General features: G+C 60.7%; 1 protein-coding gene across 7 annotated transcripts in view; it reads left to right on the forward strand.

Moving 5' to 3' along the window:
* Positions 1-14,467, forward strand: part of ZMIZ1 (zinc finger MIZ-type containing 1) — a 231,956-nt gene extending 217,489 nt beyond the window's left edge. For 6 of the 7 annotated variants that reach the window (XM_086680109.1, XM_086680112.1, XM_086680110.1 and 3 more), the window contains 10 exons: positions 331-472; positions 1,696-1,906; positions 2,728-2,833; positions 3,769-3,929; positions 4,950-5,017; positions 5,326-5,394; positions 5,879-6,123; positions 7,255-7,421; positions 10,653-10,910; positions 12,461-14,467. In XM_086680109.1, the coding sequence (XP_086536235.1) occupies positions 331-472; positions 1,696-1,906; positions 2,728-2,833; positions 3,769-3,929; positions 4,950-5,017; positions 5,326-5,394; positions 5,879-6,123; positions 7,255-7,421; positions 10,653-10,910; positions 12,461-12,568 (1,535 nt within the window). In that variant the 3' untranslated portion in view covers positions 12,569-14,467. The remainder of the gene's footprint in view (positions 1-330; positions 473-1,695; positions 1,907-2,727; positions 2,834-3,768; positions 3,930-4,949; positions 5,018-5,325; positions 5,395-5,878; positions 6,124-7,254; positions 7,422-10,652; positions 10,911-12,460) is intronic. The other variant, XM_086680113.1, reaches the window with a different exon arrangement.
* The last annotated feature ends 1,567 nt before the right edge of the window (positions 14,468-16,034 follow it).

A 16,034-nucleotide genomic window follows, 5' to 3' on the forward strand; every position in this document is an offset into this window, starting at 1 on the left:
CTGGGCGGAGAAGCCTGGCGCTTCCAGAGTGGGGAGTAGGTGGGCATAAGAGGGGAAGTAGAGCCAGGGTGAGTGGGACACGGGACTCAGGGGTGGTCAGGATAGGGTCGGGTGGACTGACAGAAGCAACAGGCTCCCTGGTGTGCACGCAGGCAAAGAGGCCAGCTTCTGTGGCCCTGTTTACACACACGCCTGTGTGGCCCCGTGAGCGTGCAGTTAAGGGTGCGTGTTGCATGGGCGAGCGAGCTCCACCCACAGCCCTGGAGCCCATGTTTCTGTGTGCCCGTGCGGCCACAGGCGCGGGGCTCATCCAGCTCCTTCCCCACCCAGCCAACCACAATGACGAGCTGCGGCTCACGTTCCCCGTGCGGGACGGCGTGGTGCTGGAGCCCTTCCGCCTGGAGCACAACCTGGCTGTCAGCAACCACGTCTTTCACCTGCGGCCCACAGTCCACCAGACCCTGATGTGGAGGTGAGTGTCATGGCGGGGGGCACAGGCTCAAGCCAGGGGGAGGAAGCCCCCGGTGGTGACCTCCCTAGCCCAGGCATTGCCGTGAACAGATCATAGCAGCATCTGCCTGCCACCTTCACCCGTTCAGCATCATTGATTGGGCCCTGCTCTCTGCAAGGTTTGGGGGATGTCACAGGCCTCGGCAGGTATGGTGGCCTAAGAGCAGGGAAGAGCTGTCACTCACCCTGGTCCTGAGAGACTGACCGGGGACGACCTCCCAGAGGAAAAGGTGGCTAGCTCAGACCCAAAGGCCAATAAGGCAGTATTCAACGCAGAGGCCCTGAGTTGGCAAGAGGAACTTGAACATGGTTTGCTGTGGCTAGAGCGGGGACACAGAGGGATGGGGCTGGCTTGGGCGGAACCAGCAAGTCCGACAGGTTGCGAGGGGCTGGCCGCCGAGCCAGGCAGCTGCTCAGACGTCCAGACACACTCGAGTACAAGGTCTGGAGGTGGCTGGCCAGGCCAGGCCCTGTGTTCTGTGCCTTCCACACATGACGTCACTACCTGGATCTTGTCAGTGGGCAATGCTTGTGCCATTGGCAGTGAGACCAGAGAAGCTGATTAGCTTGCAGGGCTTCTCACAGCAAGCGGCAGAGCTGGGACTCAGACCCAGTTCTCTTGAATGCCGGGACCCACTGGTGTCTCCACCCTCGGCCCTTCCTCCTCAGGCAGGACTCACACTTGCAACCTTTAGCTGCCCAGTGAGCACCTAAAAGGCACGAGACGGGTCTGCCCTGGGCACATACGTGCGCACGCACAGCTCACTCGATGCCTTGACCACACTGAGCCGGCTGACCTGGGTGCTGCTCCCAACTGGAGTCTGGTTTGGACATAATCAGTCCCCTAGCTGGTCTTGTCACATTACTGTCTGTCCGTTTCTTTCCTCTGTCTCCATCCTTGGGGCACAGGATAGAGGGGCTACGGGGAGCAGTCAGGAGGAGACCAGCAGAGCTGTGGGGTGTGGCTGGAGTGAACAGTGCAGGGGACTCTGGGCTGTGGCGGTGGGTTTGGACTGGGGATGTGGGCAGGGGGAGCATCCAAAGTGGGAGAGGAGAGCCCGGGGAGGCGAAGGCGGTGGTGCCAGCGGAGGACGCGTGGCCCTGAGGGACTCGGGCTGTGGCGAGGTGGCCAGGCGTCACCGAGGCCCCGGGCAGAGCCAGCTGAGCCTCACCGCACCCCCTCAGGTCCGACCTGGAGCTGCAGTTCAAGTGCTACCACCACGAGGACCGGCAGATGAACACCAACTGGCCGGCCTCGGTGCAGGTCAGCGTGAACGCCACGCCCCTCACCATCGAGCGCGGGGACAACAAGACCTCCCACAAGCCCCTGCACCTCAAGCACGTGTGCCAGCCGGGCCGCAACACCATCCAGATCACCGTCACGGCCTGCTGCTGCGTGAGTGTGCGGGTGGGGCTGGCGTGGGGGGGCTGAGTCCCCCTCTGGCCTGCAGCCTTGACTGCGGGTCTCTGTCCTCATCCCCGCAGCCACGGCAGTGGTCTTGCAGAAACATGTCTTCACAGACGTTGCCCCAGGGCTGTGGAATAACTGTGTGTGTCCCCCCGATCCGTGACCTGCTCTGGATCCACATCTGAGCCACACTCCTGTCCTCCCAGAGATCCGGGCCTGGCACACAGGGCTTGCCCAGGGACCTGTGGGGAAATAGATTGCCTGCCTGTCCTGCTCTGCTGGCCTCGGTGGGGGACATACGGGAAGGAAAATGACTGATCCTGCCCTTATGAGCAGAGAGACAGAAGTCACAGGATGGGGAATGCTGTCAGAATGAGGAACCTGTAGGAGCTTGTGGGGGTGTGCAGTCCTGGAAGGCTTCCTGGAGGAGTGAAGACAGGGGTGACCCCCTCTGGCAGGAAAGGTGGAGAACACATGATATGGAGCCGTGCCAGGCAAGGTTAGGAAGTGAGGCCCACTCCAGTCCTCATGCCTGGTGTCCCATAACTCATGCCAGGAGGTTTTCAACATCCGAGTCAGCGTAGAGCCCAGGTAACGGTCCCCCAAGTGGTGACCGTTGCCCGGGTCCCCAGGCTCACAAGTCCCAGGACACATCCTGGGCCTCAGGAGACCCTCTTCTAGAGTGGCATCACTGTGGATCATGGGCCCTTTCCTGTGCTTGGCCTCCAGGGGCCTCTGGGCACAAGTGGGGCCAGCCGTGGGGGCCTTGGGGCCTTGGGGTGGGGACTGAGTACGCTTTTCCTTGGCAGTCCCACCTCTTCGTGCTGCAGCTGGTCCACCGGCCCTCCGTGCGCTCCGTGCTGCAAGGCCTCCTCAAGAAACGCCTCCTGCCCGCGGAGCACTGTATCACGAAAAGTGAGTGCGGGGGCGCAGGGAATGAGAACCGGGACCGGCCTTTGGCTCCATGCACACACCCCGGGGCCCGAGCGTTCCTTGGCACCAGTCCCCACCGCCCCCCCAGCTCATGTCCCTCCTTCTGGAGCCGTGGGGGTGATCAGATGAGCATGGGCTGTGAGGCCTGCCTCACATGGAAGCGCTGGCTCGCAGCACAGGATGTGAGGCAAATTAAAACCACACACCGTGGTGTAGACAGGCCAGGCAAGCTTCCTGGAGGAGGTGATCACCTAGAAGATCACTTCTAGGAACTGGACAAAGTGGATCTTCACCCAGGGGTGGATTCTGGACCGGCCTCCCCACCTCAACAGCTCATGTATAAACTAGAGACAGGGTCTTGGCTCAGAGTCCCCTCCTTTGGAGGAGGCACCCAGGTGATGACTCAGGGGCAGTATGCAGGGCAGTGCACCGCTGCCTCTCCGCTCGACTTGCTTCTCCACATCACCTCCTGAGCCCTCCGTCCCCGCCCGGCGCTTGTCTGTTCCCATCTCCACCCTTGTAGAAGTGAGCACGGGAGCGCCTGAAGGGCTCTCCACTGACCCAGAAAATCAGTGGGAAGGGCCAGACCGTGTTTCTGTAAGTGCCGTAGAAAGTCCCCCGTGCTGGTGAAGGCAGGGTCTGTTCCTCAGAGACTGGGGAGCTGACATGGCTGCTCCAGGGACACACGTGTTCCACACGTCGCACGTGGGGGCTGCCGTCCCAGAGAGCTGGGTGGCCCAGGGCACCCGGCGGGCCGAGCTCCCCTGTGACCAGGCCTGGGTGCGCTAGTTATTCCCAGGACCTCCCAGTGTCCGGGGGGCGGTGGAGAAGCAGGGTGTGTTTTAGCCACACGAGGGAGTGTGATATGTGCAGGGTGGCCCCGTCCTCCTCAGCCACCTGTGCCTCCTGCCCCACAGTCAAGCGGAATTTCAGCAGCGTGGCTGCCTCGTCAGGCAACACGACCCTCAACGGAGAGGATGGCGTGGAGCAGACAGCCATCAAGGTGTCTCTGAAGTGCCCCATCACATTCCGGCGCATCCAGCTGCCTGCTCGAGGTCACGACTGCAAGCACGTCCAGGTGAGTGGTCCTGGCAGGTGCAGCTCGAGCAGGAGCAGGATGGCTGGCGTCTGGCTGGGATGGTGAGGGGCAGGCGGGGGCGAGAGGGCTGGCAGCAGGGCCTGTTTCTGGTCCCCAGAGGACTCGGCGGCCATCAGCAGCCGGTTGTATTCACTCCCTCCGGCCTCCGTCCATCCTTTGAGTGAGCATCTTCTCTGCATGCTCAGGGCTAGGTTCCCAGGGGACCCCAGAACCGATTTGGACAGTCCCAGTCCTGACAGTTGTCAGAAGCCAGCTGCAAGTCCTGCACATACGGCCACAGCTGGCCTGGAGCCCCAGGGCAGGGACACCTCTGCCTGATCACTGCTGTGTCCTGGGGCCTGGCCCCAAGCAGGTGTTCAGGAAGTGGCCGTGGAATGAGTGACTGTCGTGGCCTGGGTTGCTCTAATAGAGCACTGTGCAAATGTGGGCAGCCTGGATGGGTGGGATGCCCTGGGTGGGGGCTGCTCAGGAAGAAGTCCCAGAAGAGGGGGAGCGGCCATTCCTGCAGAGGCTGGGGGGCCAAGCCAGGTGAAGCCTCGGCCCCTCCCTCCACACAGCAGGTCTGGAGGGCTTCGTGGTGGGGCAGGAGCTTCCCTCGGGGAGAACGTTGTGGGCATCAACACGTACTGATGAACTCGACTGGATGTGTTCTCGGAGCCGGGGCTGGGCTGACGGGGAAGCCAGGCCGTCATGGGTCAGGGTCTGTGGAGACACGCTGTTGGGTGAGCCAGGAAGCCTTCTGAGAGGACACAGGCGAGGGGCCATGGGGCACAAGGGTGGTGTGAGAAGTGAGCCATGCAGGGATTCAACGTGGCCGGCTAGCCATGTGAGCAGGGGAAAGGCTTCATGATCGCCGGCCCCCACAACCCAGCCCCCGTCTCCCCGCCCCCCGCTCCCTCCCTGCTGGGAGATCTTCACAAGGGTCCCAGAGACCATGGCACTTGCACCTACGCGTCCTCTCATCTGTCTGTCTGTCTGTCTGTCTCCCGGCCTCTGCAGTGCTTTGACCTGGAGTCGTACCTGCAGCTGAATTGTGAGAGAGGGACCTGGCGGTGTCCTGTGTGCAAGTGAGTAACACCTACCCCGGCGGGACCTTCCTCACTGGCCTCCATCTGGGCCTGCCGTCTGGGGTCTAGCACCTCCTCCTGCCCTAGGAGCCAAACAGAGAACCCAGACACGGCAGAGGAGCTCAGCGCACAGGGGCCGCATGCAGTCTTCTTGTGTCAAGTTGTCACAAGGCTGTGCTCTCCTGTCACTGCCTCCAGTAGTAACCCGTGGCAGAAGCAGAGTCTTTGACATGGTGGGGAGGGGTGCGCTATGCGCTAGTCCCTAGGCTCCAAGAGCAAAGGCTAAGCCCCCTTCTCTTTTTTTCTAGTAAAACGGCTCTGCTTGAGGGCCTGGAGGTGGATCAGTACATGTGGGGCATCCTGAACGCCATCCAACAGTAAGTGGGTACCCCCCCAGCTCGGGGCACATGGAGAGGGCGGGGGAATGCCCACCTGGATTGGAGGAGGCCAGATGGGGACATTCCTGATACCCCACCCTGTCCCCAGCTGCAGACCATTCGCCAACCCAAGCTCTCACCTCTGTGACTCTACCTCAGGAACTTTTCTATCTGGGGGCGAATGAACTTTCTAGAAAGGACTAAGCTCAGCCAGAACAAGACAGTGCCCCGGACAGCCACTTCCTGGGCGGGAGGCCTTGGGGCCAGCTGTCCTGTGTCCAGCCACTTGATTTTCCTCACCTCACCCTCCCCGTCTCTCAAACAGATGTAAAAATCCCTCACACCCCTGTCATATGGCAGAGCATGGCAAGGATGGGGACAGGGGCCTAGGCAGGGACAGTTCAGTGTCTGCCTGGGCTAGAAGCCCTTGTATCCCAGGCCTGGTACCGCGTGACCTCAGCTCTGCCCCCTTGCTCCCCACCAGCTCCGAGTTTGAAGAGGTCACCATCGACCCCACGTGCAGCTGGCGGCCAGTCCCCATCAAGTCAGACCTGCACATTAAAGATGACCCAGATGGCATCCCCTCCAAGCGGTTCAAGACCATGAGTCCCAGCCAGATGATCATGCCCAACGTCATGGAAATGATTGCAGCCCTGGGCCCTGGCCCATCCCCCTACCCACTCCCGCCTCCACCGGGGGGCGCCAACTCCAACGATTACAGCAACCAAGGTGGGTGACGTTGGATGAGGTGGGAGAGAGGAGTCCCAGCAGGGGTACAGGGTCTCTGGGCTCACGTGACAGGTGCAGGGGGATTGTGGTGTGAAGAGGTAGAGGCAACATACACCCCAAAACACAACCCATGTCACTGGACTTGGGGGTATGGTGGCCCATTCAATGCCATCGTGTCTCCTTCGCCACCTGGTTCCGTCCAGCCCTATGGGTCAGCACCCTGCTGAGAAGTGGGCTCTGCCTCCTGGAGTCCAGGGGACAGCTCCTTGCCTTCTTTGGAACCTGCTTTGCTGGGGGCACTAACAGAACACTCCCACTTGGAGTTCTTGGCCCTTCCCCCAGCCCTTCCGTGTTTCTCTGTGAGATCTGTATTGTCACGGTCCCTGAAATGCTCCCATCCTTCCAGGCACAGAGTTCCAGGGGTCTCTGGCCACCAAATTCACCATCCCTGCCCTCTCACTCTCCCTGCTGTCCAGACCAAGCTATGCTGTACTGCCCTGGGTTCCTAGAAAGTACCCAGCCCCCTTAAACACTGGCAATGGCAGCTCCCTGCAGGATCCAGGCTCCTGGATGATTAGAGGCCCGGAGAGGTTAACCCACATAGCAGGATCCCACAGCCTTCCAGTATGCTGGTCCTCTGATCCTTCTCCATGGCCATGTTGGGGAGGGAGCAAGGGCCAGGGAGGCCAGACAGCTGGCTTCCAATGGTGTCACCTCGAGGCTGGTGCAGCTCTCTTTGTGGACCTGAAATCCTAATCTCCCACTCTGGGCTGCGGTCTTCCCACTGACCTACGTGCAGCCATGTGGGGGACAGTGAGGAAACAGGTCTTGGGGTCTAGCGCAGCAGATCCTGAGGAAGGCTCAGACTGGGGCATCATCTTCCCCTGCCCTCAGGAGCCTGGCCTACCTCTTGCTCACACTCTGTTCCTGCTCGTAACTGTAAAACAGCTCAGGTCCTGGGGTGCTGAGGCCCACCAGAGGAGGCTGTATTGCTGCTCCGTCTAAGGCCACAGGAGCCAGGACAGGAGTCACATCTTAACTTACATACTCCGTGTCCCCCCACTCCCCCCACCCCATGGCTGCCTTCCCTCTGGGTGACACTGCCCCGGTGCCATCTTGTTTTCTCCCCAGGCAACAACTACCAGGGCCATGGAAACTTTGACTTCCCCCACGGAAACCCTGGCGGGACGTCCATGAACGACTTCATGCACGGGCCGCCCCAGCTCTCCCACCCCCCGGACATGCCCAACAACATGGCCGCCCTCGAGAAACCCCTCAGTCACCCCATGCAGGAAACTGTGAGTACCTCTTCATCGTCCTGACCTCCCTACCTCCCCCTTCACCCCCCTCCTCCGCGTGGGGCGGCTGGGAGCAGAGGGCTTCCCCCAAGGACCTTTCTGATGTTTGCCTAGCTCCCTCCCAGGCAAAGGGGAAGACTGCCAATTGGGTCTGGGGGCTCAGAAGGAAGTGAGAGGCCTGACCGAGACTGAGTCGGTGTCCCTGGACTTGGCCAAGGATGTTGGTTTCACCTAGGACGTTGGATTCTCAGATGGGGGAAGCTGCAGGCTCCTGTCTGCACACACACTGCACGTACACACGCCCACTTCCCACACATGCCCACCACACCCCCACACACACCACCGCCACCAGCCTCTCTCCCTGACATGTACACTCAGATGCTGACCTACCGTAGCCCCGGCTGTCTAGAATTTTGTCTCACACCTAGGCACCTGCTCCCCAGGGGTCTGAGTCTTCTGCATATCGCCACCGCCTGCTCAGCCTCAGAATATTCACGCCCCGTCCCGTGTCACCTATTAACACACCTAACAGTGGTAAGAGGCCTGGCCACCCCAGGTCCTCTTCCAGTGAGTACTGCGTGGCTCTGTTTGACTTAGCACACATTTCCCGAGCCTTTGCTCTGGGCCAGGTTTTGTACCCGGTGTGAGCAAGACAGACACTGGCCTTGTGCCCACGGAGCGAAGGTTCTGGCAGCGCTCGGATGGGGACAGCACGGTTGGGGTGTTTGGGGAAACCGGGGCCTGAGGGCTGAAGTCAGGCCTCAGTCGTTCTGTCTGTCCCTGGTCTCTCCCCTCAGGAGGAGGGGCAGTCGCAGAGGGCCCGGCAGTGGGGTTGGGCGGGCCTGCACCGGAAGGCCAGGCTGCAGGCCCCCCATCTTCCCCCATGTGGCCTGGGAGGAAGGGCCTTGGGATCGCACTGTGATCCACACGGGGTTGGCTCTGCCAGAAGCTGTCCCGTCCCGAGCCACCCGATTCTCAGCAAGAGTGGCTGTTAACCGGAAGGCTTCTGGGAGAGGGACACTGCAGCATCTTTCCTATGGAACTCCAGAATGCCAAGTCAGACATAGCTGCTGTCACGGGGCTTCAGCCACATTTTCTCAAGTTCCTTTCTGCCTCGTGGAGCTTCTGACTTCTGGGGGCCTCTCTCCCAGCTCCCCGTTTCCTCAGCAGTCCATGCCCAGGAGTCACCCAGATCACACCCCACACACGCTCACCTGTCACACACAGAGGTCCCAGCACTGGACAATGGCAGCAGGATGTCGCTTACTTTCTGAGCCCTGCCACCTGGGGTCTTTTCAGAGGGCCCTAAGCCTGTGAGTTGACTTCACAGCCTGCCCCCCCACCACCACCCCCGCCGCCCAGGGGTGCTCCCTAGATATGCACCGTCCTTCCCTATTTCTGGGCTTTCGCTAGACGGCGACCCAGAAGTACAGCTGCGAAGAGGGATAGTACAGTCACGGATAAACTTCCCCACGCCAGGGCAGCCTGGCCCTGGCTGAGCACCAGCTGGATGCCCACGTGCGAGGACACTGGCAGAGAGGCTCCCGTCAGGTGCTGGGTCACTGAAGGACTCTTCCTTGCAGGAGAGGTGACCGGTGTATCAGCAGGTCTCAGAGCGTCCCTCTGGGCCTGAGGGGGACAGCCGTTGTCAGCAGATCTAGAGACTGTCTGCCTGGGCTGGGCTGGGCTGCTCCAGGAGTGTGGAGCCACTCCCTGCCCCCCAGAATGGGCACTGTGGGGCACCCACGGGCATGGGTGGGAGTCACAAGCTGGCCTCTTACTGACAGTCATGGTGGCCATCCTTCCAGCCTCTCCTGGTCCTTCCCGCCTCGTGTGCATCCCCCCCCCACACCGTCCCACAGTCGTACAGTCGGTCCCGGGATGGAAGGGGCCCTGTGCTGCCTGGGGCTGGCTGGACTGAGCAGAGGCTCCCAGCAAGGCCTGGGAGCAGCTTTAGGAGAAACAGGAAGAGGTACTAGGGTCTGGAGATCAGGCTGCTGTTTCGAAACCCACGAAGGAAAAACGAAATGTGTGCATGGCCTGGAAGATGGGATGGGTAGGAAGGTATAAAAAGACCAAGGAGACGTTTGCTCACCGGCAGCCTGGCGGGTCAGGCTCCCCTTGGCTAGCATCGTGTGAGTGCGGTTGGGGGACCTGCTGGGGCACTGGCTGTGGGCTGAGAGTGTGGACTTGTGCTCCAAGATCTGAGCTCTGAAGGGAGGCTGCTTGGGATAGCACCCAGACCAGCAGGGAAGTTTCGATGTCATACACCATAAGGCCCCCTGCCCGGCCACAGCCCTGGTGTTTCAGTCCACGTGCACACAGGAGAGCACGGGCCTCTAGTGGATCTGTTAGAGAAGCACTTCCTGCCTCACCGGGGCACCTCCTCTGTGAGCCCTAGCGCCCAGCAAGGCACAGAGGTGCCTGCCTTCCTCGGCACCCGGGGACGCGGCCTACAGCTGCCTAGGTGGGTGGCCAACAGGAAGGGTCCGGCAATGCGGAGAAGCCCTGCTCTGCCCCTTTGACTCGGGGCTCACTTCTGCCCCACCCTGGGCAGCGGGCAGGGCTGGTCCCAAGGGGCCAGCCGCTGCCACCTCGGGCCCTTGGAAGGTGCCTCTGTGTCCAGCATCGCCCCCCCTCCCCCCCGGCCAGGGCCCGTTGTGGGACGCAGACCCCTTCCTGAGCTGCACGCCTGCCCATGCTGTCTGTCCGTGTCTGCTCTCCGCTGCCCCTGGCCCTCGGGGGGCAGCGAGCAGGGGTGGGGGGAAGGGGTGTGCCGTACCACGCTGCCAGCGTCACCCTCCCCGCCTCCCCACTCCTTGGAAACATGCCCATTTGCTTCTCCATTCTGCCCTTCCTGTTCATTGTGGTGATGGTGTCCGGGCTACAGAGGCAGAGGGGCTTGCGGGGGGCCTGGACCATGCTCTCAGTGTCTGCTTGTCCCAGAGCTCCGGGCCACCTCCCTCCCGGCCCCCACATGGCCTCAGAGGCCCCGGCCCCGCCTCCCTCTCCACAGCCTCCCTGACTGGCAGCCTCGGGGGAGGACTTTTTTTGTTTGTTTCTCCGCAAAACGACAACGACAACAAAAAGCATTGAGCTTTGTAAGGGGGTGGCTTTGTTTTGGGGGTTTGTTATTTTCCTGGTTTTGTTTGGTTTTCATTTCTCCAGGCATCTCGTTGCTGTACCTCGTCACCTCACATTTCTTTTCTCCTGCTCTCTCCTCCTCCACAGATGCCACACGCTGGCAGTTCTGACCAGCCCCATCCCTCCATACAACAAGGTTTGCACGTCCCACACCCCAGCAGCCAGTCAGGGCCTCCATTACATCACAGTGGGGCTCCTCCTCCTCCTTCCCAGCCTCCCCGGCAACCGCCACAGGCCGCTCCCAGCAACCATCCACACAGCGACCTGACCTTTAACCCCTCCTCAGCCTTAGAGGGTCAGGCCGGAGCACAGGGAGCATCCGACATGCCGGAGCCTTCGCTGGATGTAAGTTGGGGTCACCACCGGCCTGGGGCTAGGCCTGGCGCTGGGACCTGCCCGAGAGCAGGGGTGGGTGTCGAGGGCTCAAGGCCCAGGGTGGAGGAGGTGCAGCTATGAGGGGGTGGGTGGGTGGTGGGTGGGCCTAGCCAGCCTGCCTCCCCTGGCTCCAGAACCAGGAAATCCCACAGTGGGGAAGCCTCACCAAGGGTCCCAGCATCCCTCCCCCGCCCCCTTCCCCACCTTGCCGGCACCTGCCCTTCGGTCCCCTCGGCCACAGTCCTGCAGCCCCTCCCTGCCCCACCCCACCTTCCCCCACAGGCCCTCACAGAGTCCCTCTGGGCCAGGGTCCTGGAGGAAGCACAGGAAGGCCCCCTGCCCTTCTTCCTTCCGACCCCCTCCCCGCCCCCACCCCCACATCAAGCTTGCCATCTCAGTGTTCGCCACACTCTCTGGCCTGAGGCAGGGGAAGGGCTGGAGTGACAGGGTCCCTCTGTCTGTCTCGCTGGTATGTGTCTGTGTCCAGTTTCCTGTCCGTGTGTTGTCCACGCCCTGTGTTGCCGCTTTGCTCCATCGCTCACTCAGAGAGGCCCCGGTGAGGGGTGACAGTAGGACCAGCCTCGGGTCGTGCCAGGACTACTGGGGCAGAAGTGGGTGGCTGAGATTCAGGGGTCTCTCACCTTGAGGCCCGACCGGTCTGGAAAGCGGGGTAGGAGGAACCCTTGAGTGATGGGGGCCGGGTAGCCGGCTAGGGTGGGCCGGGAAGGGACACGTGGCACTTGCCCCTCCCATCCCACGCCCCTAGGCTCTAGATTCCCAGAGAGGAGACCTGCTCTGCCCTCTCCACGCCTCAGCCCCACTGTGGTCGCCCTCTGCCCCGGCAGGCAGCGGCAGTCTTCATGGTGAATGGGGTTTCCTTGGCTGTGCGGCCACCTAGGGTTCTCCCCCAGCTCTCCTCCCCAGACCTGTCCAGTGAGGGTGCTCTTAGGTTCATGAGGTTCCCCGGTGTGACAAAAGGAGTCCGAGGACCTCACAGTAGAGGGTAGGGAGAGTCTGCAGCCACAGCCCAGGGGCTGCAGGGAAGGATGGTTCCGTGCCGCCCTCTGGTCATAGGCTCACCAGGGAGCAGTGAGCTCCTGGGGGGAGGTCCAGGGTGCCGAGAGCTACAGGGACCGCCGGCCTTACGTGCAAAGTCATGTGGTTTCTACTGGGAGGCCTTCGTGACCCAGGCTTCCTCTTGGCAGGGTCTTGGGGCCAGAGGAAGCCCGGAATCAAGAGAAAGCCCCCTGACCTGCCACGAGCCTTCCCGGCTGGCGGGCCGAGGGCCTGTCTCCCCCACACTGGAAATAAGCGCGGGTGTGCCCCAGGCTAGCCCAGTGGCCTGGGCGCGTTTGAGGCCAGCCAGCACGGTTAGTGTCCCCTGTCCCGCCAGGACCCCGGGAAGCAGGTAGAGAAGCACGCACCCCGGCAGTCCTTGGGGGCACCCCTGCAGTCCTCACCCTGGGCCAGCCCAGCCCCTCAGCTGACACCTCATCTGGGCTTCTGTACTTCTTTTCCAGCTCCTTCCAGAACTCACAAATCCCGATGAGCTCCTCTCGTACCTGGATCCCCCCGACCTGCCGAGCAATAGTAACGATGACCTCCTGTCTCTCTTTGAGAACAACTGAAGCCCACCCCTCCACTGGGGCCATCCCCCCCCCCACTCTGCCTCCTTCCCCGTCTGTCCCACACACACTTTACCACTGGGAGCCCATGCCCTCAGACCGCCCCTGCTGCGGCCTTCTCAGAGCGGAGGGGCGGGAGGGTGCACTGTGAAGGCTGTGTGGGTCTGGTGCCCGTGCCCAGAGCAGGCCCTGAAGATGAGCCTCGAGGTGGGGAACCGGCCCGGCGAGAGGGCACACGCTGACAAAGCCTTCCTGGTCCCTCTGTGTGTGCTGATTCCAAACGACCCTCCAGTGCCCCCCGAGGTTCTTCCGGTTTCTAAACTGTAACCCTGCCTCCCTGCTTCCTGGCCCAGAGCCTCCTTCAAGTGACTGAGCCTGAGAGAAGGCGCCCCGAGACCCAGGCAGGCCCCGAGCCTTGGAGGAGCAGTGACGGTTGGCGGCAGTGAGAATGGCCCACCCACCACCACCACCACCACCACCACCACCACCACCACCACCACAGAAAAGCACAAACCTCTGGGAAAGAGAACTCTCTCAGGGGCCAAGGTCGTCGCTTTGACCCCTGACCTCTAAGCCAAGATAACCCTGTAAACACTCTCTCTCAGAAAGCAGAGAAAAAAAGGACAAGATTCTGTGTTCGAGAGAGGGTGTGCCATTCCTGCTTGGGGACCGGTGGGAAAGGGGGTCAGGGCCTCCTCAGAGCCGGGACAGTGCAGCTGGCCCCATGACCTCTGGACTCAGTCCGGGGCCCGGCCTCGGGGAGCAGAGGGAGAGAGTCCCCAGCCAAAATTACTGTGCCCTTAGTTGGGGGGCAGGGGGATGCCGCCAGCCGGAGTCCGATAGGAACGGCAACTTACAACTTTGCTCCGAGCCACTCTCTGTTTTCCAGTGACGATTAATTAAGCTACGGAGTCATCTGAGAAAGGGGACGGTAGACTTGGACGGCAAGCAACCCATTTCTCTCCACGCGTCCTGTTTCCTCCCTCCTGCCCCCACCCACGTCTCCCAGACTGTTACGGGGGACACCCGCTTCCCTCTGTCCCACTTCTGCTGTGTCCGCCCCGACAGCCGGGTGGGCCGGTGGAGGGGCGGGGGGAGGCTCAGGCGCCTGTGCGGGCATGGCGCAGGCACCTCTCCGGCCCCGCCCCCCCCCCCCGTCCCGGCTGTCCCTGTGCTCAAGGCTGCCCCAGCTGCACCCCAGTCCGTCACCACACGTGCCGGGATGTGCCCGCCAGCGTCACGTGGTGTCTCTGTGCCGCACTTGGCTGCCAGCCTCTCCTTCCCTCTGTGTCCCCCTGCCCTGCAAAGCTGCCCACACTCCTGCTCACCGGAGCAGAAGCAGCCTCTGGTCTTTCCCTCCACTGCCTCGCTCCATCCGGCTTACTGCTCTCGGAGTCTCCCGGGTAGCTTGTGGGGCATCCGTTTCGTCTGGGGGTCCTCTGTCCCCCTAAGCCGTATGGCCTGTGATGCTGCTGGGCCGTCACTTGGGTCACGTCTGTGAATTCGTTGCGCCCCTCCCTGCTGCTGCCTGGGGTCTCCTGCTTCCCGTCCACTGTCCGTGTTCTCGAGCTCCGTCTCCCCCTGTGGCGGGTGGTCCCCAGCACTCCTCTGGATTTGACCGGAACGGTGGCCCCAGCTGTTGATTTCCAGTCACTGTACCAGACAGCCGGCACAAGGTTTTCTGTAGGAAAGCTGCCATTGTCCCCGCCCCCTTTTCCTTTGTCCCGTTGTCGAGGTTTTTTCAAACAGCGTGGTGTTCAGTATGCAAATCAATTATTTTGAGAATTGCTTTTGTAAATATCTTTGTGAATATTTTAGTATTGTCTTTGATAATATTCAACATTTTCATGACCTGGTTATAGCCTTTGCTGGTGTTTTTAAAAGACCTTGACTCAACAACAAGACCGAGTCCTTTTTTTTAAAAAACGACAAACAAAAACAAAAAAGCAACCAGGGCTATTTGTACAGATGAAGGGACAAAGTACGTGGGTGGCTGTGCCGTGAGTTCGAGCAGGCCGCCCACTGTTCAGAGCCATCCCCAGTCAGCTGGTGGGGACGAGACGATGCCAGGTAGCACGCGGCCGTCCTTGCCCAGTGGCCGATAGCCCTGGCAGGTGGCCACGCTCCTGTGTTCGGCCATCTGGGAATGTTCTGCCCCAGACAGACTTACAAATGCCTTCCTTAGAAGTTCCTGCTTCCTGCTGTGGCTACTTTTTCCCAGAAAGGCCTGGGGTCCATTCTGGTTCTTATCGGGTGTCCCTGCTCTGCTCACCAACCTACCCACAGCTTTCTAGTACAGAGGGTCGATCTGCTCCCCACAGCCCGGGCTCTGGGCACCTCCCTCAACCACCTCTGAGGAAGCCAGGGCTCGGCACCCGAGGCAGGTTTCCTGGGGCCCCTCCCAAGCGAACCTCCACCAGCAAGTTGGACAGAGAGCTTTCCCGAACCGTGGTGCCTGAAGCCTGTGCTCTGGGAATGTCCTCTCCCGGAGTGATTTTGGAGCCAGGCCAGGGGGGTGAGGGAGGCAGAAAGGTGCCCGGGGCTGGAGAGAGCCCCGGTTGGTGACGGATTCGGGTGACGACAGCCTCCCCAAGCAAGGGCGCTTCTGAACTCCGGGGGGGGGGGGGGGGGGGGATGCTTCCCTCATCCTTTTGGACGACTACTTGGAGCCATAAGTAACCTCAGCAAAAACGAGGCCTCAGCAAGCCACTTCTCTGTGACAAGCATCCACCCAGGCCGTAGACACGTTTCTGCTGCCACTCCACAAGACGGACAGGGCGCCAGCGGGCAGGCGGGAAGGCCCCAGTACAGGCAATCACCCCATCTCCTTGGTTCGAAGCTTTACCCGTGTATCATGTTCCCTGTAGCCATTTTATTTTTGAAGACACTTCTAATCCTTCCTCCCTAATGAAAGCCCTAACCACCACCCCCCCCACACACCCCCACCCCAGAGAGCTACACGTCTGCTCCCTCGACCTGACCATCTAGACAGGATGACGTCAGCAGCAGCGACTCAAGGGACGTGTGTACATATGTAAATGAGAAATAGAGACACGTTAACAGATGCATTCATTTCCCTTGGAATGTGTATTGTTTTTATTTTACGGAACAAAACGAAACAAACAAACAAACAAAAAAAAAAGGCTTGAAACTCCATCTTAACGTGAAAAAAACTAGATCCTGTTAGCGTTTGTGAGGTCTCTCTCCACCTTTGTCTTATGTAATATACTCTGCCCCTGTGTGGAAAGGCATTTTTGTTCTGTTTTGTTTTTTATTTTACCTCCATGTACTATTTAGCTTCCGGTGTACTGGTCCTGCCACCTGTGTATTTTTAGGGTGCTATGGAAATAATGAAAAGAAATGGGGATTTCAGACGAAAATTGTAACCAAATTCATACTTTGTATAATTTTTGATATCATGATTGCAGGTGATTCACATGTCCACACATAAACACACCCACAGCGCAGC

Source organism: Puma concolor, chromosome D2 (genome assembly GCF_028749965.1).
Source record: "Puma concolor isolate L17-30 chromosome D2, mPumCon1.1.hap2, whole genome shotgun sequence".
Lineage (NCBI taxonomy): Eukaryota > Metazoa > Chordata > Mammalia > Carnivora > Felidae > Puma > Puma concolor.